This window comes from Strigops habroptila, chromosome 4, assembly GCF_004027225.2.
Source record: "Strigops habroptila isolate Jane chromosome 4, bStrHab1.2.pri, whole genome shotgun sequence".
NCBI classification, from domain to species: Eukaryota; Metazoa; Chordata; class Aves; order Psittaciformes; family Psittacidae; genus Strigops; species Strigops habroptila.
Genome location: NC_046358.1, coordinates 68,299,679 through 68,323,895, shown reverse-complemented (window position 1 = coordinate 68,323,895; position 24,217 = coordinate 68,299,679). Strand labels below are relative to the sequence as shown.

The window sequence follows — 24,217 nt, the reverse complement described above, 5'->3', positions numbered from 1 at the left end:
GATAAACATCTAGACACATTCTCCCTGTTTAACACTGCTCTTAAACTACATGAAATTAGATTTAATATGATCATATCGGTCTGTCTTATTCAGAAGATATGGAGGATTAGAAGTCTTGTTAAGTTCCTGCTGATTTTACAAAAATAAATTCCTTGGTAAGCTCCCCCTACTAGAAGGGAGCAGTGCAAATCATCATCTTAACAGGCACTAAGAAGCTCAGGTCAGATCTTAACCAGAAACCCAATTTGTAGGCTAAATTTCTTCCAGTATCCATGGAATTAAGCATGGTATTATTTACCTAAGTTGCAAACAATTTTGGATTCATATTCAAGTTTAAGAAGTTAAAGCATGCATTCCTGGTATTTTTAGCACTTAGGCATTTGGTGATAAAGCAAAATGAGTATTCTTGCTCTCTCTGGTATTCTGTGGGGTTAAGCTCCATTCCAAAAAGGAAATAGGATGCTTCTGCTAAAGCCAGTAGGAAATGTCCCCTCTTATGGCCTATGTAAAGTTGACACACACACACTCCCCTTGCAGTAGGCACAGTGACTATATAAAGTAGAAAAGAATTTTTTCACATCACTTTTTCAATTACATTCCCTGGTAATTACAGTGTCTCCTGTGCTTGTTCGTCACATCCAGTTTGCAATACCCATGAAAAGCCAGTTCGGTACGATTTCCACAATACTGCAAAGTACGCCCACATTAGAGTTATCTTTATGTCATTTCTACATGTGATGCAGCAACTGCCATTGTAGTTGCTCTACTTACCCTGGACTCCATTTGGTTAAATTTGATCCCTGTGAAGGCTGCACTTATGGCAAGGGAAGGAATTGTGAAAGATTTCCTCACCTTTTTTGCAAAGTAATAATGTGGCACCTCTATGCCCAGAAGAACCTGGTAGGATGAAGGCAATGGGAAACTGTCCTGAAGCAAAAGGCCATGCTCTTCAGTACTGAAGAATGATACAATCCAAACATCCATCTGGAAAAGGAAGCAAAGCTTTGTTTTGTTTTTATGCTGCAATACCTTTCTTTCATTTTGTTTTTATTTTCCATATTCACTTGGCAGAACCTCCTCTTGAAAATAATACGACATATACATTCACACACACACATGGGCTGGAGAGGGCAGAGCTGCACACTTCCTCTCTAGAGTAAGTAGCCAACGACTCAGTGTACAATACAGACAGTGCTCCTACTGCAAAGGGATCTCCACCTCCGCCTTTCAGGAACCAACTTCACCATCATGAAGAAGGAAGCCCCTGCCCACAGATTGCTGCTGTAGAATTCTCTCTGACAGATCTGACTCAGGGCAAAGAAAGAGCCCCAATTGTTTTCAACAATTTTTTTTTTTAATTAATACTGTGTTATTTCTAGCATAGTTTTAGCAGTTCACTGACTGGTTTAAGTTCCCAAGGAATATACCAGCCATTCAAAAAGTTTCTTTAACAGCTTAAATATTGACCTGACTCAAGTCAAAATGAAGTATTTACTTCCAACTGAAGTTAATCAGACTTCTCATTTCTTAAAGGATAAACACACAGTTAAAAGTCCTGTTGAATAAAGCCAAAAAGTAAGTAAGTTATGCTCCTTTCATATAATTTTATTTTTCAATTTTATGTAGAAGCCAAATATTTTTTCTTGTTTATATTAGGATTATTAGATTGATGTGTTCTTTTCTTCCTAGAAGATCTTAGCAAGGCCTTTAGGGACATCCCTATTCCATTCCTCCTTTCTACATTGATCTTCCCATGATTTTTCTAAGGTCATTTCAACAAACGAAACAAAGAGCTTTCTCTCTCCAATTGGAAGAGGTTTAACTAAAATCATGCATGAATCAGAAAACTTTAATTCAACATGGATGTCTCAAATCAATGGAGTATTTAGGAAGGACAGGCGGTTCTGTTCAGATAAAATGGTAAGGACCCCTACAAGCACATTAGCAGGGAAAGTGGGGAAGAATTGTTGGTCTGATGAAAGAAATAATTGATTAGATCATTTCTGATCAATAAAAATGAAATCTTTTTTCTAATTTAAAAAAGACTGTGAAAGAAAATTTGGGAACTACCATAAAGATGTACAATGTCATCCAGAAAAGCAGAAGATGGTAAGAACTGGGTGGGAAAAGTGTACTTCACTATTCACCTGAACAGTAGGGTTCCTCTTATTCTATCAAATTAATTCTTGCTGCTAAAATTGAACTTAAGATATAAAATATGCATTATTTAAAAAAAAAAAAAAAAAAGAGAGTAAGTATCAAACCTCTAGATTATCAATTCCCCCAAAATGTCATCTGAAATACTGTAGGCCACATAGAAGCTTGCATTTATGATAATTCTCAAAATCACCTCCTTTTCTTTGTCACTGTAGGCAAGCTAGGGTTAAACCAGAGAGCTAATGTACAGAAAGCTGTGCCTGAAGCCACAGACACCAAACACGTACTTTCATTGCTCGTTTTTGTACAAGTTAATGTATACTACCTACTCCCACATCCCTAATGAAGGACCAATGACTTATTACTTGGACAGGGAGAACTCCATGTAAAGCGAAGTCAGACAAACAAACAAAAAGACCATACCGTGCTTTCAGTCTGTTTTTTCTTCTGCTCCGGAGCCTCTAGACCTGTTTCGAGAATTGCTTCACATACAAAAAGTCTCGGTTCATTCTGGTCCCAGAAATGGCAAGCAGGGATGTGATTGTGCAACTCTGGATACTCCACAACAGACCTACTAAAGACAAAAAAAATGTAGAAAGGGAGACAAAATAATTCCAGCCCATTCAGTGCATGAATGTAAATAAAGGACTAACCAAAGGATAATTTTTCAGATGACGATCAGTTACCTCTGCATTGTAACATTAACCATATATATCTTCCTGACTCGTAACACTTTATACATGGCAATGCTTCTTTTAATTTGTTCTGTATACATTAACCATGACTATAGGACATAAAGTATTTCAGTAGAAAAAAGCTGGTACTACCACAAATACAAATAGACACCCAAAATCTGCCTCCACTGAGACTACGTGTCCTACAGAAATACTTGAATATCCTTCAAACAATCCACCTGAGCAACTGCTACTGGTGTAGGTACTGTAACATCGGGGCTACCTCAGCTCTGTCTTCTTGCGGGCTTTACAGTGCTTATTGCCAGCACTGCTAGAAATGCCCAGCCAGGTGTTAAAAGAGAGCTTGAGTACACTGATGTGCATTTAGATAACCAGTAAAGAAAGAGTTTCTGGTATGTATACCTCACATTCAAATCCAGCTAAACAGCGGTCATAAGAGGTCACAACTGTAATTAAACTGATGGGGGAAAAAGGTATATTCGCAGGCAACAGATCTCTCTCTACTGAGAGCTCTTCAAAGGGATCTGGGCATGCAGCACAATCGGTGCTTTGTACTGCTGAACTTCTCAGTGCAGAGGGAAACTCCAGAGTTGCAGCTGAAGTCAGAATGAATGAACTCTGAATGAGGGTGGTGAGGCACTGGCACAGGTTGCCCAGAGAAGCTGTGGCTGCCCCATCCCTAACAGTGTTCAAGGCCAGGTTAAAAGATGCTCGGAGCAACCTGGTGTAGTGGAAGGTGTCCCTAGCCATGGCAAGGGCTGGATGAGCCCATCTTATAAAGATGTATAAGATCCCTTCCAACCCAAACCATTCCATGACTCTATGATTCTATGAACCTGACCAGCAGCTGGGGGACTTCAGACTCCAGAGATGCCACGGTTAATTCCCTTTCCTCAGCATTGTGCTTGACCCTCATCCTGTGTATGAAGAATTCCAAGGCACTGTGAAATAGCATATTAAACACAAGGATGACCCTGCAGTCTTGGGAAAGCCACTCTCTGGCAGCAGTTTAAATAAGAAACATCTTACTGCCTCCCTTAGGCATTTAAATACGACTTCAGAGCTGGCCATGTTAAGACTCTAGACGTACATAATCAGACTGTTTCAACAATGGCTTAGTATCCTTCTGAAAAAATACAGACTATAAATAGGTGTTAAATTTTAAAAAAGAGAAAAAACAAAGACATCATTGCAATATTTTTCTCATTTGCTGTCACCACTGAAGGGTGAACTTTATGGGAAGGACTGGAGTAGGTCTGGAAGGCAAATTAAGGAAGAGATCCAAAGGGATGCAGAAATACACCATGTCCTTTCCATGCCACTAAATTCAAAATAAATTACTTGCAAACTGAAAAACAGGATTTCTGAAAAAAAAATAGTGTTTAGATTCTGCTTCAGGAGGACAGAGAGAAAAGGGGAAGAAGTGTAGATTATTATTATTTTCTGCTGAGTTTACTTGTTCCAATTTCAAGATACTCTAAAATGAAGCACGGACAAATGGATTATTCATACCGACACCATCGGGCACTCAAGTATCTGTGAAAGAGCATCACTAGGTCATGGTGGCCTCTGTTGGGCTACACAAGATACTACACTTGAAAACAACTTCCTCACTACTCATTATTTCGCTGTTTGCATAACTGACCAAGACATAAGGCAGTGTCCTTAGTTTTTGATGAGCTGGGTAGTTTCTTCTGTTTTTCGATTGTAAGGAGAGTAAATCCTTTTTTTTTACTTGTAATACCTAAAGCAGATAGTTCCTAAAAAATCAAACCACCTTCTATTCTAACACTGCCTTTTTCTTAATACAGTCAGAAAAAATACTGTAAAAACAGATATTTGTCTTCCAACCTTCCACTGTACTTCCATGAGAATTCCTAGTTCACTGCATTATGCTGCCTTGCTACTAGGATTTCTAATGTATTTGCCACAGAACAGCTTGTATGAAAACAAAGCTGTCGGTTCTAAATAGACATTTCATGAGGTTTTTAGCCATACAAAAACATCCTGTATTGGACTTAAAAAATACCTTTTTTCCTAGATGGACCTTCCAAATGACTCTTTCAAGTTCCTATCCCATAAACTCTTCACAGAAGAGTAGCTTTCCAAGATTTTCCAAGATTTTTCTTTCTTTTAAGATCTGGATCCTGATTCCAGTCTTGTAATACCTCTACACATACCTTCCCAACACCCAGTCATCCTCATCTGAGACTTCTTGAGCCAGTTATGTCTTCCACATATCTAACAACTCCCACTGCACTTCTCTTCTATGGATTGTCCAATACCTTCATGAACCCTTCCTTCACAATCTGTATCTTCCTTTGGCAAGGAATCCCTTAGCTCAGCTGTGTGTTGCCTGAAGAACCACCTCCTCCTGCATATTTTGAGCTTGCTTTTAATACCTTCATTTGACACCCCCGAGTTCATGTATTGGAAGAGACAGGGATGCAGGCTGATTGACATACAATGCACCAGTTTTAATTAATTCTTTAGAAATAAAATAATTAAATTTGTACAAGCACCTACACAAAGACAGAGGAATGTCAGTTCGAGGTGCTGCTTGTCTTTATAGGGCAGGTTCCTATCTTAAATCCACAAGTAATACTTCTCAAAATAAAAGCTTCTTACTTGTCAATGCCTTGTCCAGAAGAAAGTTTCTCTCTACCACTTCGCTGTTCAGCCTTGAAATCAAAGACTGTGGCTTTGTCCATTTCAACATCATAGAAACAGATCTTGGAATCAATGTTCCCATCCACCTACAAGAAGGGAAAACATGTTGCTGAAGCATGCAGTCAAAAAGAAAAATAGGGCTGTTTATCTCATCTGATTCATGCTCTCAGTTTTGTTTACTGGTAGTCACACAAGAATATTCTTAGGAAGAAATAATTAGAAAATTTCTTGCTGTTCTTCTATTCTAGCAAGTTAGCCTTTGATTTCTTTGAAATGCCACAAAGAGCTTTTGTACCTAAAATATTCCTTCCTTTTCTGGAATTGGAAGGTTTGGGGGTTGTTCTTCTCACATAACATACCTTAATTTTAGTGTTTAGTTAGAAGCTTGGACATGACATTTCAAGTCCAAATACACTGCATAGAACGTAGGTTTATTTCTGAGAAATTAATCTTGGGTCTCAGTAATCTTCTGGAACTGCACCAGTCTCTTAACTGATGGTCAGGCCCTAGGGTAGTAAGTGAAGAGCCTTGCCTCACCTTGCTAACAAGGATGCTGACTTTATTGCCATTAGCATTGCACTTGACAGATGCGATACCTCCCAGGCCAGGAAACAGCTCAGAGATATTCTTGCTACTGCAATGTACTTTTGCCTCTCTGTGGAAAGGAATAAACTTAAATCATACAGTGGCAAGCAACTGGCAATACACATGAGCCAAAACATTTTCACATCATGGGTAAGACTTGTAAAAACAAACTATTTCTACCTTATGACACCACTGCCCCAGACTCCAGCTTCCTCTCCAGAGAATTGCTGCAACTGCCTTTCTTTCAGGAAGAAGTTAATGAGACACTTGTTCCGCAATGGATCAGCAAGAATAAACTTCAGTGCTCCTACAGGATTCCCCAAACAGGGCTAACTAGTAAGAACATCCTAGCAGAATTTTGAATTTAGAGGCCTGTTTTTCCTACATTAGTAAATTGAACAGTACCATGAATGTTGAATACAGACCACACATAAAAGTTCTCTGTATGGAGAACACACTGTGGAGCAGAAGTAAAAAAATGTCATTGGGGGCTTCTATTTATGTCATCTTAGCGGTGACCTTCCCTCTGTAGATACGTTTCAAAAGACTGTATCATTCACATACTTAACACCCACCCTTCCCCACCCCCACCTCCCTACAGTTTTTATCTCAAAAGAATCTCAGTGCTGGTATAGACACAAAACCCAGCGATCACTGAGCCACAAAGAGGACAAATCTCATGAACCAAATGAATGTGACAGAAAGAAGTGACACTAATTTAAACCCATAATATGGCCCCTTGAAAAAAACTTCGATTCAGTAAAAATAACATTCTTGGGTTACATGTTTAGACCTCTCACTTATTCTACACCAACTATGTGTGCTTTGATATTAAAGAGCATTATAGCATCACCATTTGAGAAGGGGTGTTTTCATTACTAGCCACAAAAATTGAACATCATGTGCAGGATTTGAGCTACTTTTTCTCCACTGTCAAACATCGCAATCCAATATTTGTGCTAGTTACAACCTGCCCAAATCCAATAACCTTCACATTGTGCCCCATGTGGAATCTGTGTGACCTCAACACAGGTAATGAGTTTCCAAGTGGATAACTAACTAGCCTTTAGCATTCCTCTGGTGACAGTATGTTAAGAACAGAATCCATTTCACTCCTGAGGTTTTTCAGGTTTTCAAAATTACACTTGTCATTAGCAGGTAAATTTCCAAACTGAAGATCATGTTAGGCTTGGATTTTTTTTCATGCCACAGGTGTTTGTCAGCATGGGAACACACAGCAAAGTTTGAACAAAGTCAAGTAAAGTTCGCTTTTAACCTAAACAGAAGGAAGAATAGAGTGTCCACAATTCTAGGGTCACTTCCTCCATGGATACACTGAGTCAAGGTTGCTGGTTTATGACACCAAGCTTTTTTCTTTTTCCTCTTTATTTCAGCTCTTCTGAGATTAGTCTTTTTCAAGTTATCAGGAGAAACATGTGACATCCTTGTCTTGATCTTCCAAAAAATCTCCACATACTTTCAAATGCACAATATCCCTCACAATAACCTCTTTTTAAAATTATTATTATTATTACTACTTATTCCATGATTTGTCTAATAATTCTGTGTCTCTTCCCTTGCTTTAGGGATAGGCCATCAGTTCACATAGGCTGCACATTTTGAATCTCAAGATTCAAAGGAGTTATCACTTTTCATCAGATCAAAACCAACTGAAGATTCCCCCCTCCCCATAAAATACATGCTCAATTATAAACAGATGTTTCTAAAAGGCTTCTTACTACCTGCGAGAGAGATCAAAGATTTTAAAGTGAGCCAGATCAGTTCCCACAGCCAGGAAATTTCCACAGACATCCAAGAGGCATGGATTCCCTTCCGCTTCAGAGAACACCAGCAGCTGTTTAACTGTCCCCTGAGAAAAAACATGTAACACAGGTTTGTGTGTTCAGAGTCTAATTAGAAGGGACTTACTTTGTCACCAAGTTCACCAGGCTGAACTTCAGAGTTAGACAAATCAGTACCAGCAAAGTGAGAGGAACTACAGACACAGTCTGTATAAATGAAACTTGTGTTTCAGGCTGAAAACCAGATGAAGAGCCTCCAAAAAAGTTAACATTTAGAGGTATCCTGCAACAATCTCTACTTCAATAATACAACATTTTCCAACCAAGAGGGATACAAAAATAAAGGTCCTTGAAGGTCCTTTAGTACACAGCTGCAAAAATAAATATATGAATGAAATCAGTCCTTATTGTGATAAATCCAACCCATTCTTGATTACAATATTTATTTCCTAAGCAAAATTATCACAGAACTCTGATAATTATATTTTTCTTTTTGATTCTCACCAACTAGCAGAGGCTGCAAAGGCTAAACAAAAGATTTTGCAGGAAGACACAGAATGTGCATAGGATATTTTTCATTATCTTATAAGAATATTCAGTATGTTCATCTTCCTGTCAGTAATGTAAATATTCAACTTTCTCACAATTTTGATCCTCTTAAAGTCCATCCCTTACAGAATTCTGATTTCTTTTATAAATACTTACCAGTTACAGTGTTTAAAGTGTCAGACTTTTTAAAGAACACAAAATATCAAAAATATTTCTGCTGAAATACTCAAAATATTTTTTCTATGACACATAGTTAATAGATTCAGAGAACATGCACTTAACTTTTAAGCTGCAACAGCAATCTTTGAAAATAAGAAGACAAATTTGTCAGTTAATGGTTTCATCAGCCCTTACCTGCCAGGTACGGACCTGGACCCGGTACGGCTCAACTGTGTACAAGTTTTCTCCATGCACAGACAGAACTGGAGAGTCACAAAGGAAAGAGCCTGGAACAATCATAATAAAGCCATCATTGCAATAAACAGATTTTTAAAAAGGTGTGGGGCGGGAGTGGAATTTTGACTTAAAGCATTCAATTTCCACTATCTTGCACCAAATCCAGTTGTCAATCCATCAGTCTCTACTGATTCCTAAACTCTTTGGTGTTGCAGCCTTCTTCAATTCTGCCACTACAACCAAAAGCTGGGACTCCTACTGAAAACAGGAACTTTGTACACTCTGCCCATGAAAACAAGTGGAGAGGAAGGGGAAAGAGTTGATATGGGGAGCGAAAGAAAGAAAGAAAGAAAAAGATGAGTGAAATGTGAGGTTCTTTTAAGAGAATTCATTCCTTCCTTCACTTAACTGCAACTGAAGAATGATAAAGGAATTTCTGTCAGAAGAGTGGCTCTTAAATTATTTCATGAGTGTTACAGACTAGTGAGATCTTGGTGGTACTAATACATTGATTCAGCATGAGAAAGTTGTAAAATAAAAGAGTAAATATAGACAAGAAGAAACAGGAAACACTTGATGGGTCTTAAAAGATCTCAAGATTTTACTTGAGATGGGAATGGGAATGATGGACTTTTACTTGGGATGGGAATGATGGAATTTTGCTTAACCTGTTTCTCAAGGCAGAAATATTTAGGGGAAATTAATCATGGAAAAAAACTAATTTACTTGAATTAGCTGTATATAATATTTTTCAACCTGCATATATGACCACAGTCCATCAGCTATCATGAATGAGGAGTATTTATAACTTTGGAGGAAGAGAACCATGTTAATTCTGATCATTCTAAGTCCTACCTGCACTTCTGAAGGTATCTCCTGCACACTCAAAGACAGTAACTTCCTTCATGTTCCAGAATACTACAGCATCCTAAAACCATCAAAAAAGCAAAAGGATATACACAATCAGTTTCTTTTGGAATCATATTGGAATTCATGCAGTAACACAGCAAGACCTTCCACACAATCACCACCATTTACTAGTTTCTCTGTATCTTGGGCCGGAAGGCTTTTGGTAATCCAAAAGTTCTCTGGTCAGCACCTAGAGAATTACTGAGTCACTGTGCTGTCTGAACAATCAGCTCCACCACAGCATCATTGCTACCATCATAACAATACTTCCATAACACAGTAAATTGAATATCAAAGAGGGGTTATATTAAAGATTTAGGAAATTGGTCTCCATACACCTAACTAGGCAACTGATAAAGTAAATGAATAAAAAAACCCCAATTAACCTTAGTAGCGAAGACTCCATTAACATTCATATCAACACGAAGACTGTGTGTGGTTCCTGTGCTGAAGCTGGTCATGTTGAACAGGTTGGGAGACACCTGTACAATGGCCACTTGCTGGTGAAAATGAGACAACATGGCCTGCTCACTGAGGATCACCACAGAGCTGGTGGTGTTCACGGCCAGCAGATTTCTTCGAGCGCCCCACTGCGCACAATAGGAAAAGAAAAAAAACAACACACAATTTCATCTAAGATCTTGAACAGTCACAGCAATGTCCCATGTCATATGGAAACGGGTAGGATAAACATTTTTATACATATACAAAGTCCTACTCTCTAAATGCAACTAGTAAATGACTAGAAATTATTACCAATTAAAGCTGTTATGCTCTTACCCAGCTACGCAGACTCCCTTTGACTAAGTACAGAAGCTGTTTTTTCAATCAAGACCACTTTTCTTTCCTGAAATATTATTGTACCACCTTACATTTATTCCTTGAAGAGAGCATCAATTATTTAAAGGGCTTAATAACTCTGCAATCTGTAAAAGCCAGTTGCATGCATAGTTTCTTTTTGATTTCTATATTCCTTTCAGTCAATTCAAGCTCCCTACCTAGCAAAGCCTGCTAAATCACACGCATAAATAAAGGGGTCCAAAAGTACACTTCTCCCCTTCTCCTGGAAGAATGTCCATGTTCCAGCTAACTCCTTCAGTGAGTTCTATGAAGGTTAAAGAGCTATAGAATTGTTTAGGTTGGGAAAGGCCCTTAAGATTATCAAGTCCAACTGTTAACCCAGCACTGTCAAGGCCACCACTAAACCATGTCACTAAGAGCCTCATCTACACGTTTTTTAAATACCTCCAGGGATGGTGACTCCGCCACTGCCCTGGGCAGCCTGTTCCAATGCCTGACAACCCTTTCGGGGAAGAAATTTTTCTCAATATCCAGTCTAAGCCTCCTCTGGTGCAGCTTGAGGCCATTTCCTCTCATCCTATCGCTTGCTACTTGGGAGAAGAAATCAGACACCTCCTTGCTCCATCCTCCTTTCAGGTAGTTGTAGAGAGTGATAAGGTGCCCCCTGAGCCTTCTCTTCTCCAGACTAAACCTCCCCAGTTTATAAAGTTTTGAAAATCTTTTACAAAATATTTTTTTTGAATGCAGGGATTACAATAAAAAATAATCTAGAGTTTCCATAATTGAGGACAGCTTCGTAACAGGAGAGAAAAGCACAGTGATTGTTGACAACTGTTTGGCAATGCTTTTGTTTATGCTAACAAACACTGGGAACAAGGTGCTATTTCTGGACACTGCTCCATATCCTGTGATCTGGAAAATGCTTGAATGCTCAAACTGACATGAACACCTATATCTCTTCCCTTCCCCCAACATATTAGCAGATGTATGCTATACTAATGGCACACTCTATTTCCTATATCCTGGACCTTTTGGTACTCAGTATATGCCAACCCAGGACAAGCAAATGCCATTGCTTATTAAATACTTTCCATTTTTATGTGAATACAGAATAAAAGAAAACATAAAATTACTTTCTCTTGAAAAGCACCTTCTGAAAAATAACAGGTATTGTTCTCACATATTAAGCAAAGCAACAGAATAATCTAAGTTAGAACAAAATCTCTAAAATAAAACCCCAAACCCTTAGTAATAGTGTATAACAAACAAACCAACCAAAAAATGCTGCAGAACCTAAAAGAACAACTTTTGCCTTTTAGCAAAAAGGTGGTGGTCAAAAAAGTTAACTATTTCTTAGTGTAAAACTATTGAAATTTACAATTCTAATGCTCAGCATTTCTCTTTTGCATGTATCAAGATCCTAATAACTATAGAATGTCAGCATTTAAGCTGACTGTGACAAAGGTAAATATTTCAAATAAATTAAAATGCTGCACCCTGACACTTAACAGAGAATGGGTTAAAAATAAATATTATAGTACTATCTATTGGCATAACCTTCAGCATTACAAATATTATAAAAAGCAGAAGAAATGTTTTAAAAGAAATGTTTTAAACTTATCATTCACATCTAGTCTGTCACACCTGAAAAATTATCTAGTAGAGACACATTTTCTGAGAAAAAAGCAGCTGAAAACATCATTTTGTGTGTACTAATACAGCATTCCCTTTCAGAAGGTGCATCTTCCCATCAAAATACATTTGGTTATAAATACATCTTTTTATTTTTGCAACTACCAGTAAGAGCAAATTTTATGTTGAGAAAGTGACTAAAAAGGAGAAAATTATCTACAAACAAAATCATACATTTATTCTGATTTCCTTGCTTTCTATTTTAATAAATTTCTGTAAATTTGACATTTCTGATAATCTGTCTTTTCCAGAAAAACATTTCAGGGTGCTGAATCCAAAGAGTTTGTCATTAAGACATATAATGGAGAGATGTTTGGATTTAAGGATGCCATGACTGATAACTCTCCCAAAGAGAGAGATGTACTTGCATTTCAGTGTGTTATCACGCTAAGCATTTCAACCCTGCCTGTAACAGAACAGCTACAAACAGGTAATATATCTGATTGTTTCGATTTTCAAAGATACTGACTCTAACAGGTTTTTCCTCCTTCTTTTGAAGGAGGACCAGCCTCTGCTGGTGCACACATTTGCATGACAGTGATCATACTCATCTATTGCACAAAGATGAACTATTCATTTAATGTTTGTGAAGAAGACACCTTCCTGTCTTACCTTTATCTGAGTGACACTTCCTTCAAGTTCTGTAGGTGCCTGGAGCTTCCACTTCTTGCCCTCCATAGCCCGTGTACTCTGATCAGACCCTGCAGCTTTCCTCCACATAGCTATTCTCCCTTTGTTAGTACCAGCTGCCAAGAGACCTGTGATTCACAAACATTTTAGGCATTTCATACATTAAACTTCTGAAAACAAACCCACATTATATGAAGCAGCAGGCAGCCTAGCTCTGGTTCTAAGGTACTGAGAAGCCTTTTTCTAGCAGCATCCATTTCTTTGCCTTACTGCAAACCAGCATCCTGGTCCCAAACTGGAAACACAATAGGAGAAGTTTCACAAGGCAAGGTCCATTTTCTAAGCTACCAACTGAAGTTATCTTTTAAATGTATCAGACAATGATTTCATTTTAATGATTTATTTTTGAATAGCTGGTTTTGTAGTCACCATGACAAGTCACCATTGAAAACCATTCTAGCAGACACGAGCTATGCCTACACTGGCAAACAAGGTGATGCACAGGAGTAGCTCTGTAGAAAACATCAGTTTTAAAGACCTGACGTCCATGCCATACGTGTTTGGTGAGTTCTGCTTTGCATTAGCTTTAGTGTGAGCTTCTAGCCTGAATGCCTATAACATACTGGAGTGCATTAGGTGGACTCCAGGAGTACTTGGACCAGTTCAGTGCCATCACAGGGAATCCAGCTTCTGTGCCAGGAGATAACTCCGCACTGAGACACTGAGTATTGAATGATCTCATTGTATCTTCAAAAGCACACTCCTGATCTGAACTGAAACACTTCTACATCACATGCTGCTACCGAAACCCTCAGTAAGAAGACAAACATACTGAATTGAATGCAGGGCACTGAAGACGAGGTTTAGGATCCAGAGATCACAGCTGACTCATTATTTCTCACCTTTAGCACTGCAGTAAGAAACACAGTTAATGCATTCTCCCCCCTCAAAGCCAAATTGCACATCTGGAGAGAGCACATAGTTCTCATCTCGGTCCAAATCCCAGAACCTAAGGTATACAAAACAAGAGTGTTAACAATCCTTTTCCTTACAGGTGTCTTGGTAAACACAGTCAATAATAGGATGCTGTACATGGCATTAATTTGCTATTTCCATAATGCCCGGATCATTCAATCTTTAAAATTAAATTGCCAACAGCTGCCTCTGGAATGTGAATTTCTTAACAATCATCTCCTACCTTTCCCTTTGACTTTTTAACTTGCAGCATGTTTTGTGATATTTTCCTATGAAGAAAGGAGTCAGAAGCAAACCAAGCTTTAAGAAAAATATAATAGAAAAGAAGTGAAGTCTAGTTCCAGTTTTCTTCCTCCCTACTTATGCTTCCTCCTCTATTTTAAGAATATTCCTTGATTAACCATTAATCCTTTAGACTACAGGTTTATTTTCTAGCACTGAACATTGTCATCAAACATACTCCTTCTTGATACTTGGTCTTTACCACATTCTCACAAAATTAACAGACGATTTTGTCTGATAGTAGCTGATAGAGACTCAAGAAAATGAACTACTGATGTAATGGAACACCTCCACCCCCCAACAAAAGTTAGAGGAAACAGGTAGAACAAGTCTTAGTAAAGACTTGGAAGAAAAAGATTTAGGGGTTTGTTTGGGTTTTTTTTAAGATGAAAAAAAAAATAAATCTACAGAACATGGTAACATAGCAGCATGGGAAAGTAACCTACCTAGTTTAAATCATTAGGGATAGAAGTAACTGAAATTCTTGTCTTATATTACAGCAACAGATACACATTCTGAAAAGCAAGCACTTTTTTTCCTGTTGCTGATGCTGTGACTATTCTAAGAATCAGGCAGTAGCAGTGGGAAGAACAGCAAAGTTGTCAAAAACAATGGGAAGAACAGCAAAGTCATTATCTTTTTCATGCAAGAAGCCAAATGGGCGTATTTTCAGAAGAAATCAGTAACAGCACTCGAGAAAGAAATAGATTTGGGTAGTACTGCCTGACAAAATAACTAGAGAGAAAGATAGATAGAATTAGTTTTTGTCTGCAAGGACACAGATTTTTCATTTCATTTATTTATTTTGAGAAACAAAATTAGAAAATATTGGGAGTTTTTTATTACTGGTAAAAAAACAAACCAAACAAAAAACCAAAAAAAAACAAAACCAAAAAGCAGTTCAATAAAAGTACTCAGTACATTGCAGACCACAAACCTTTTATCTGGCAGTTCTCATGGGCAGCCAGAACAGCTTTAAAACAGGATTCTTACCTAATGAATGTCTCGCCTAGTGCTGTAACAACAAGACTGTGGTCTATCAAAATGATGTCTGCAGAATGACCTATCTTCCCACTCAACTTCACCTGTCAACCATAAGCAAATAAATAAATTTATAGAAGGTAGGAGGAACACACTGAAAGACAGTAAGCATCTGAATTACCTAGCTTGGCTAAAACCTTAAAATATAAGAATAACTAGAGCTGTCTGTTAGTTCAGATAGACCAACAGTTCCTCTCAGGCAGTGATCACCACTACATGCATAAAGTATATGATGTATAAATTTAATAAAAGAAATCTCGTAGTGGGTTAATGAAGTAGGTAAGGAGCAGGGTTTTTTCTCTTGTACTACATCTTCTCTTAGAACTCGATAAAGATTGCTTTAAAATATTAAGTACCAAATCTTATTTCTAGTCAAAAATAAGTAATGATTAATAAGAAGTGGACACTCCTGCAATACACAAGTGCCCAGTCTTCTCCACCTGAGATGAAAAGAAAAAAAGTCTTAGGAAGGTGAAGGCTTGGGTGCCACCCCCTAAGCAGTATTCTCCAACAGTACAGTGTTTTATTTGAGCCAAGGTGATCACAAGTTCTGGATGAGGTCAGTTTGGCTTTTGTCCCTATATAATAATTTTTGGGTCACTACACTATAATCTGTGATTCTGTGACTTGCAGGTTTTGCAACTATTTAAAAGCCTCCTCGCCTTTGCAAACTGTGAAGAACCCTTCAATAACGTGAGAACTAAACCATCTTCCAGATTTGCAAAGACAGTATCAAGAGAAAGTGCTGCTTCTACTGAGCTAAAAGACAAAACAGCTCTGAGCAACTGATGCTAATAAAACCAAGGACACAGATTATCCACTATTTATCAAAATTTAACAAATATTTGATTATACTGGAATTTTAAATTCTTCTCTAATTCACTTAGACAAAGTGAATGAAGTGCAAAAGGATTAACATTGGGTCAAAACAAAAGAAACCAAGAAAAAACAGGAAGACAAGATGAAAACCATCTTTCCAAGTTCAATAACACATCACTCTCTTCCACTTTTAAATGAGGATGTATTTGCTCCTCACGGTATCATCCAAGACATAAAAGTGGGAGTTGAGTCATTTTTAAAGAAAAAGTGATAATCAAAAAACCCTAACAAATACTTACAAAAGTTAAACCTTGCAACTTTTCCCTGTAGTCTCTTACCTTCATGAGCTCTTCTGCCTCTCCCTCAGGAGTAACTGCATGCAAGGACAACTGCAGGTTCTCTGTTATCACTACTAAAACATCTCTTTCCTCCATGAACAGAAGCTTTTGGACCAGACTGTCTGTGGACAATACATGCCTTGTCTTTCCTTTCTCATTCACATAATGCACAGAACCTGCAGTACATGTAAACAAGGTATAGCTTTTAGTCAGCAGTTTTTAGCTACAAAAATCAAAGTTGCTGCTTCCTACCTTAAAATATTCCTCAAGTGCTGAAAAAGTAGAAATAACTGCCATTCTTTTGTCTTCTAGTTTGTCTCAGGATACAGACTACTATGGTTCACCAGAGCAATAATCCAAAACTTATTCACTTTTTCCCTGTCTAGGAAATCCAGAGGGGAGTCACTTAAATAATTTTAAACTACAAGTAAACTTTCTGCATACATGTGCATGAATAATGGCTTCTAAAATCTTCAGTATTAATAATAATCTGTGAAAGAGGAATGTCAGCTAAGAATTGGTACAATTTACAGCAGAATCTAGATTATGGAAAACTGTGCATATGGAGGTCTTAATTGCTTAGAAATACTCCAACACTATGCCATATATACTAAATACATCTCTCCTACATTAATTTCACAAGCAAATGGAATAGTGTCATTCTAAGAGCACTGACAACAGTACTGTGTGACTTGGCAACTACAGCACATATCAACATTTTAAAAGCCATTAAGCTTTTCTTAAATTGTAATACTGTGTAAATCATTCACAGATCTACCCAGTGAAAAAACCCTTGAATTAGTACAGAGTTTACAAATGGTGTTACAGAAACCACCCAAACAAATTAAGTTATAGAAATCTGACAGATCTCATGCCACACACACATAATTTCTTAGCAAATCATGGTATTACATAAATGTAATATTTCATATTACATAAATATAATATTTTAAGCCACTGCAAATCAAAAAACCTTATGAAATGAAACAATATTTTCCCAAAAAAAGCTGAAGTAGAAAACACAAATGCTTAAGAATGAACATTAAGGATCCATGCTAAAATGTTGTACCCAAGAGGCAATATGATGTATCTAATAAAAAGAATGTTTTCATTTCCAAAACTCTTACAATATATTAGCATCCTCCACATTCCAAATATTTAAATAAAGAATTTTAAACTCCTCTCCCACCTCTTCCCACACTGCTTCATTTTCTCCCTGAAATAAAACACTGAACGTGTAACTTCTCTCTTGTCGATGGTTTGGGCTGGAAGGGACCTTAAAGCTCATCCAGTTCCAACCCCCTGCCATGGGCAGGGACACCTTCCACTAGACCAGGTTGCTCGAAGCCCCTGTGTCCAACCTGGCCTTGAACACTGCCAGGGATGGGGCAGCCTCAGCTTCTCTGGGCAACCTGTGCCAGCACCTCACCACCCTCACAGGGAAGAACTTCTGCCTAAGAGCTCATCTCAGTCTCCCCTCTGGCAGGTTAAAGCCATTCCCCCTTGTCCTGTCCTTACAGGCCCTTGTCCAAAGCCCCTCTCCAGCTTTCTTGTAGCCCCTTCAGGCACTGGGAGCTGCTCTAAGGTCTCCCCTTAAGGAGCCTTCTCTTCCCCAGGCTGAACAAGCCCAGCTCTCTCAGCCTGTCTCCAGAGCAGAGCTGCTCCAGCCCTCGCAGCATTTCCGTGGCCTCCTCTGGACTCGCTCCAACAGCTCCACGTCCCTCTTGTGTTGTTGCCCCAGAGCTGGACGCAGGACTGCAGGGGGGGTCTCCCCAGAGCGCAGCAGAGGGGGAGAATCCCTTCCCTCGACCTGCTGCTCACGCTCTGGGGATGCACCCCAGCACACAGCGGGGTTCTGGGCTCAAGCGCTCACTGAAGTCGGGTCATGGGACCTTCTCATCCAGTACACTCAATTTCTTCTCCACAGGACTGCTCTCAATCCTTTAATCCCCCAGCGTCTATTGATACTGGGGATTGTTGGAATAGTCTTTCATTTTCTAATGCACAGCTATCTGTTTATTGTAGTAATACTCTGCAGTAACTGATTATCTACTGAACTTCAGTTTTATGGGATCTTTTACAGGAAGCAGACAGTCCCATGATTTTATTTGCCATCTGAAATTGTTTCATAAGTCAAATTAACCTTCTGTACTTGGATTTTACCACACAAAGTATCAGGAGTCGCACAGATAACGCTAACCACTATTTTGAAGATACTTCGGCAGGTAGGGAGAAGGTTATAGCTTTCTGAGTACCTTTAAGAAAGTTTTCACACTCTATCACACAAGAGGCTAACCTCAAAAGTTAACAAATCTGAGCTAATTAAGTAGCGCAAATAACTCTGAGATTCAGAAGACAAAAAGCAGCAAAAAGTATATGCTGTTTAGGAAATAAAAAGGGGACCAAAGAAAATTACTACTCATGACCTAAAACCTTGTTTGTTTTCAAAAAACAAGGGTGCATTCAGTAAAAATATCAGGATGATTTCCACTATTCTGGTTATGTCCCAAAACCTGTACCAATCATCTCAAGTGCTCAGTAATGAAGATGATTCTTTATGCTCATAGAAAGTGTTGCAGAACAACCTCCAAAATTGTTATCAGTTCAGGGATCCTCTCTTCAGAAAAGCATCTCATGCAACACATTACCTGAACTGCAACTATTGTTTTACTGCAACGATCAGTGTTTTGGAAGCACCAAAGCATATCAAAACAATAAATACTTGTAACTTAGGGTTTTCATTTTGCTTTGGGCTTTTTTGAGGAGCTTCATTATTTAGTTTTGCTTTAAAAGATGCTTTATTGACAGCAGTCAAATCTCTTTTGAGATTTTAAAAGCATGCAACAAGATTTTATTTTTTTTTTCACTTTTATTAAACAAGTTTGAGCTGAGAATCCATACCTTGGAGGGAATTTACAAGTCACCTTTAAACCCTACAAAAACACTAAATGATCCTGGAGTTATGACAGATAATTAACCAGATTCAGAACTGCGTCCAAAATACGTATGCCCAAATCACCCTCGGCAGTGAGGCTGCTCCAAAGAAGGTCAGTGTCATCTGACTGAACTTTGAAAAGTTTGTATAGGAGGCCCAAGAACCAGGGCGTGAAGGACAGCCCCTTGCAGGATGCAGAGCCTGGCCCTAGATGGAGCTGTGTGCCACCACAACGGCTGCTGCAGTCAAAGTGACGGAGTAACGCGCACAGCACGCAAAGATTCTCTCTTTGCACGCTTTTTCATTTAAATGGTTAATATTTAGTAAACAGGCTTGTAACTCACGAATCCAATGAAGTACAGCCCAATGTCCGGCAAACCTGGACAACCCCACTCTTGCCATCATTCAAAAGCTATCCGGGTGTAAATGATAGGTCTCATTCTTGATAATGCGAACACCGAATCAAACTGTAACTGAGCTGCAGAAATAGCATAACTTAAAGGTTTTTTAGAGCAATTAACCTTGAATCGAGAGGCTTACATACTCTAATCATCTACCACAAACAAACTCATTACAATACTTGTCACACACATTCTGGTTTGGGTCCAAAGAGTTGGCAGGTTAGAGAAAGAGAAGGCATAATAAGAACAACTGGGGTAGGATGAAAATGAGCTCAGAGCAAACAAGTAACCTGAACAGTAAAAGGGAGAGGACAAGACAAATGCCAGGGAAGAAAAAGTATTAGGAAGAAAGCTAACAAAACAGATACTCGGATTATTTTGCTCCCTTAGACTGAAGTATCATTTCAAGGCATGAGAAAAAAGTGAAACAGAAAAGTAATAATTTCTTTTCAAAGGTATGTTCTAGCAGCACTTGCCTATTTCTAGAAAAAAACACAACACATGCATTATTTTGAAGCTTTGCACAAAATGCTGACAACCTCTAATTTTATTTACACTCAGAGCTCACTTTTCTTCAGGAACATGAGTAATCCAATACCTATGGTGTCCTTTTGGAGAGGACTCACCCTGAGGATGCTAAGATTTTAATCCAAATATTCTTCAACTCCTGTGAATATTCTGTTGGATATACAGATATATGGATATGATGGATATGTAGATATATTCTAGGTCTTGAATATATGGAAACAGGACTGTTGTACACTGGGCTATTTTGAAGCATTAAGGGAACAAATTTCCAGCAAACTGGAGAAGTGGTTTTGCTCTTACCATCTGTCAAGGCAATAAAGAAGGAGAGTCCTTCCTGGAGTCCCATTTTCAGAGGTGCTCCTGCTCCAGCTTTTCTCCAGTTAAACATATCCAAGGCCTTCTCATCACCATTCACAGCTGCTTTTGCCAGCTGTACGAAGTCTCTGCAAACAGAGATACTCGATTTCCATTTCCTTACATGACAGAGTACTTCCCATCTCAAAGAACGAATGAGTAGTTAATAAAACATATTGTAAAGAGAGAATAAAGATGTTTCATACACTGACTGGAAAAAGGAAAAAACTCAAAAGATACAAAGCAAAACTTTAACACTAATTTTCATTTGCATTGTTTCACCTTTTTTTTCCACAAGCATCATTATTTTTACAGAGTTGTGAAACAGAAGTAGCGCAGACAAGAAAAAATATTTTTTTTTACTGAGCTGTTTCCTATTTCTTGCATGGAGAGGAAATAAATAATATTATTTAAAAACTGACTTTTAATTTAATTATTCTTGCCAAAGATTTTACGGATAATTGTGTTTTCAATGTGCTTTCTGCTTTTCATGATCAGCGACAGTTTTAACTAGAAGAACTAAAGGAAGGAAAGACAACAGAGAGAAAGGCATGGACAAAAGGAGTATCTGTTGCTGCACACATGACGCAAATAGCTAACTACAAGAGTAGGAGAAGAACCTGAAAATAAACGACAGTCAGGAGAAGGACTTGCTATATAGATATTTATACAAAGGTTTGTCTGACTTACTCGCCTGGAGGGGGTGGTCGGAAGACATAGTGACACAGAGATTTTCCATACTCCTGCTTCAGCAGGGCAGGGCCATGCACTCTGCCTCGCTGGTCCATTCTCCAGAGAACCAAGATGCCGTGCTAGAAAAAGACAACGGTTAATTCATTACACTTTGCAAACAAATGAGAATCCACATTCCAGCTACTCAGTGCACATAAATCCCAACATTTTATTGACACGTTACACCTTTCCTTTCATTTAGTTGACGCATACAATTACTCCCACTTACAACTAAGCCACAAAAATATCTTTAACATTATATTATTTGCTTATTTAAAATCAAGTTATCCAAAAAAGCTTGTTGCTCACATCCATTCTTAGTAAAGTGACACTGCCAGAGCAATTAAATGAAACAGCCTTGGTTTTCCTCTGCAAGCAGCATATGCAAATATTTGTTTAGGTAACTCTCCTTCCACTTTTTCTTTGCGAGTAATCTGATTGCTAAAAGAAAATATATTGAGACAAAGGGTAGTAAAGCATAAGATTTGCACCCCTGAGTAAGTGCATATAATACTGATTGAGATGAGCATGGGTGTATGACCATACACATGTGCACTCATAGGATGCAGATAACCGAAGGGAAGAATTTCAGAATATCTGGAGCTTCCAATTCTTTCAGAGTAGACATTAAAGTACAACAAGAATTCATTTTTAGAAACAGAACTTAGCAACCAGAAAAATCATAGATGCCAAAGAAAGGGAGACTGGTTAGCTAACTGACTCAACAGCAGGCAATAGAAGCTGGCGCTCAGAGCCTGGCACGTGTTCTGAGCACTCATTTTGCACTGCCAGCTCAGAGTGAGCACCAAACCCCTGGTGACTGGAGAGAATGGAGAAGGCAGAGAAGTAAAAAGACAGTTCAGCATGACATTCACAGGAACCATCCCAACATGGATTTATGCTACAGCCTCACAGCTGCAACTTTAAGATAATTATTTATCTCGTTATTATGTTAGTGCTTAGGGAACCAAATTGCATTTGGAGGCCCTCTGTGCAAGCATTTCATGAAAAAAGCAGTAACAATTTGCACCATCAAGTTCAATCTCATTTTGTTTCATTAAAATAGGTAACAATAAAGAGGTATTATAATTTGTTCTTTTTTCTTTTCTATTGTTTTCAGGATAGTCCTAGAAGTGAAGGACTAGTAGCAGCGGTACACTCTTCGCCATCCTAACTAGAAGCTACACGAGGTGCAGCTGAGGCCTTCCAAGGTAACATTTCCTTCTTTTTTTCCTAAGAATCAAAGTTCTAACTTCTTTTCAGCAGTGAGATGATAATACCACTCAAAACTGTTTATTAAGTGCAATGCTGTTTCTTACAATTTAAAGAATGTGCATCCAGAAAAAAGCAGCAGGTCATAGTAGTAGGTGACTCTACTTTGAAAGGCACAGAGGCACCCATCTGTTGGCCTGACCCAATCGCAAGGGAGGCATGTTGCCTACCAGGGGCTCAGATCAGGGATGTTGCTGAGTGGCTGCCTGGTCTAGTAATTCCTACTCACTATTACCCACTTCTAGTGGTCCATGTGTGTGCTAGTGATATAGACAGCAGTAGCCTGGAAAACATTAAGCAGGACTACAGAGCCCTGGGAAAGGTGGTTAGGGGCTCTGAAAGTTCATGTCCTGTTGGCTCCTCCTCTCACTTTTCCCTCAGCTTTAAATGTCACCAAATTCCAGGAACCCCAGCTAAGAACACCTGCACCATTTATAAGCTGGAGGAAAAGCCTGCAGCTTTATAAAGCTGCTGTCACCCGCCTGCCTCCTCTGTATTAATTCCTGTCCTCACTTGCCTGTTCCGTATCTCTGCACTTCCTGTGCCACTCTGCACCCCTGTAGCTCTATACCTCTCCCATTCCTCCTCCAGCCCTCTACGGCAGCACTCTGCCAGGGCACGCTGGGGGCTTGCAAGCTCCCTCACACATAGAGGCTGGCCAGGGCCTGGGGTGTGCTTGGGTGCCTGGAAAGAGGCCACTGCAGGAGGGTAAAGCCCTGCAGCAGCATGGTGGGAATAGAGATGGGAGCATGTCCCAGATCCGTGCTGGAACGAGGACAAGCGCCTAGCTCCGACAGAGCTACCAAGACAGCTCTGGTAAATGGGGCCATCGTCTATTCCATCTGTCCCCCGGGGGTGTCTGCTGGGGCTTGGCTATGAGAGCCTCTCATAGAGCACACACAGCCACTGCAGGTGGGGGCACAGAGCTGCGGCTCAGCAGCCATGCCCAGCCATGTCTCGTATCTTGGGCTGCATCCAAAGGAGCGTGGCCAGCAGGTCAAGGGAGGTGATTCTGCCCCTCTGCTCTGCCACGGTGAGCCCCCTCCTGGAGTACTGCATCCAGCTCTAGAGTCCTCAGTATAGGAAAGACATGGACCTGTTTGAGAGGGTCCAGAGAAGGGCCACAAAATGATCAGAGGGATGGAGCACCTCTCCTCTGAGGACGCGCTGATAGAGTTGGGTCTTTTAACCTTGCAGTTCTTAAAAGAGGCCCATAAGAAAAATGGGGAGAGACTTTTTAGCAGGGCCTGTTGTGATAAGATGATGGCTGATGGTTTTAAACGAAAAGAGGGGAGATTCAGGCTGAATGTGAGGAAGAAAGTTTTTACAATGAGGGTGGTAAAACACTGGCACAGGTTGCCCAGAGAGGTCGTGGATGCACTATCCTTGAAGACATTCAAGGTCAGGCTAGATGTGGTTCTGGGCAGCCTGATCTAGATGCAGATGTCCCTGCTCATTGCAGGCGGATTGGACTAGATGGGTTTTGAAGGTCCCTTCTAATCCAAACCATTCCATGATTCTACAATTCTGTGACCTTCCTTCCATTTCATTCTAGATGTCCCATCCTGTATCCAGATTAGCCTAGTTGCAAACTCAATTCTGAGTTTAAAGCATTTGACATTGGAAATAAAAAAGTTCACTATCTCTTCTCTGT

General features: G+C 39.2%; 1 protein-coding gene across 6 annotated transcripts in view; it reads right to left on the bottom strand.

Annotated features, from left to right (window-relative positions):
• IFT140 (intraflagellar transport 140) overlaps positions 1 to 24,217 on the bottom strand; it is an 84,376-nt gene that overhangs the window by 51,496 nt on the left and 8,663 nt on the right. For 3 of the 6 annotated variants that reach the window (XM_030482827.2, XM_030482826.2, XM_030482829.2), the window contains exons 4-17: positions 21,250 to 21,371; positions 20,506 to 20,648; positions 16,342 to 16,517; positions 15,137 to 15,228; positions 13,789 to 13,895; positions 12,869 to 13,014; positions 10,150 to 10,353; positions 9,710 to 9,782; positions 8,813 to 8,904; positions 7,850 to 7,977; positions 6,060 to 6,177; positions 5,481 to 5,608; positions 2,581 to 2,731; positions 853 to 984 (exon numbers count right to left, since the gene is read on the bottom strand). In XM_030482827.2, the coding sequence (XP_030338687.1) occupies positions 853 to 984; positions 2,581 to 2,731; positions 5,481 to 5,608; positions 6,060 to 6,177; positions 7,850 to 7,977; positions 8,813 to 8,904; positions 9,710 to 9,782; positions 10,150 to 10,353; positions 12,869 to 13,014; positions 13,789 to 13,895; positions 15,137 to 15,228; positions 16,342 to 16,517; positions 20,506 to 20,648; positions 21,250 to 21,371 (1,812 nt within the window). The remainder of the gene's footprint in view (positions 1 to 852; positions 985 to 2,580; positions 2,732 to 5,480; positions 5,609 to 6,059; positions 6,178 to 7,849; positions 7,978 to 8,812; positions 8,905 to 9,709; positions 9,783 to 10,149; positions 10,354 to 12,868; positions 13,015 to 13,788; positions 13,896 to 15,136; positions 15,229 to 16,341; positions 16,518 to 20,505; positions 20,649 to 21,249; positions 21,372 to 24,217) is intronic. The other 3 variants (XM_030482831.2, XM_030482830.1, XM_030482828.2) reach the window with 1 other exon arrangement.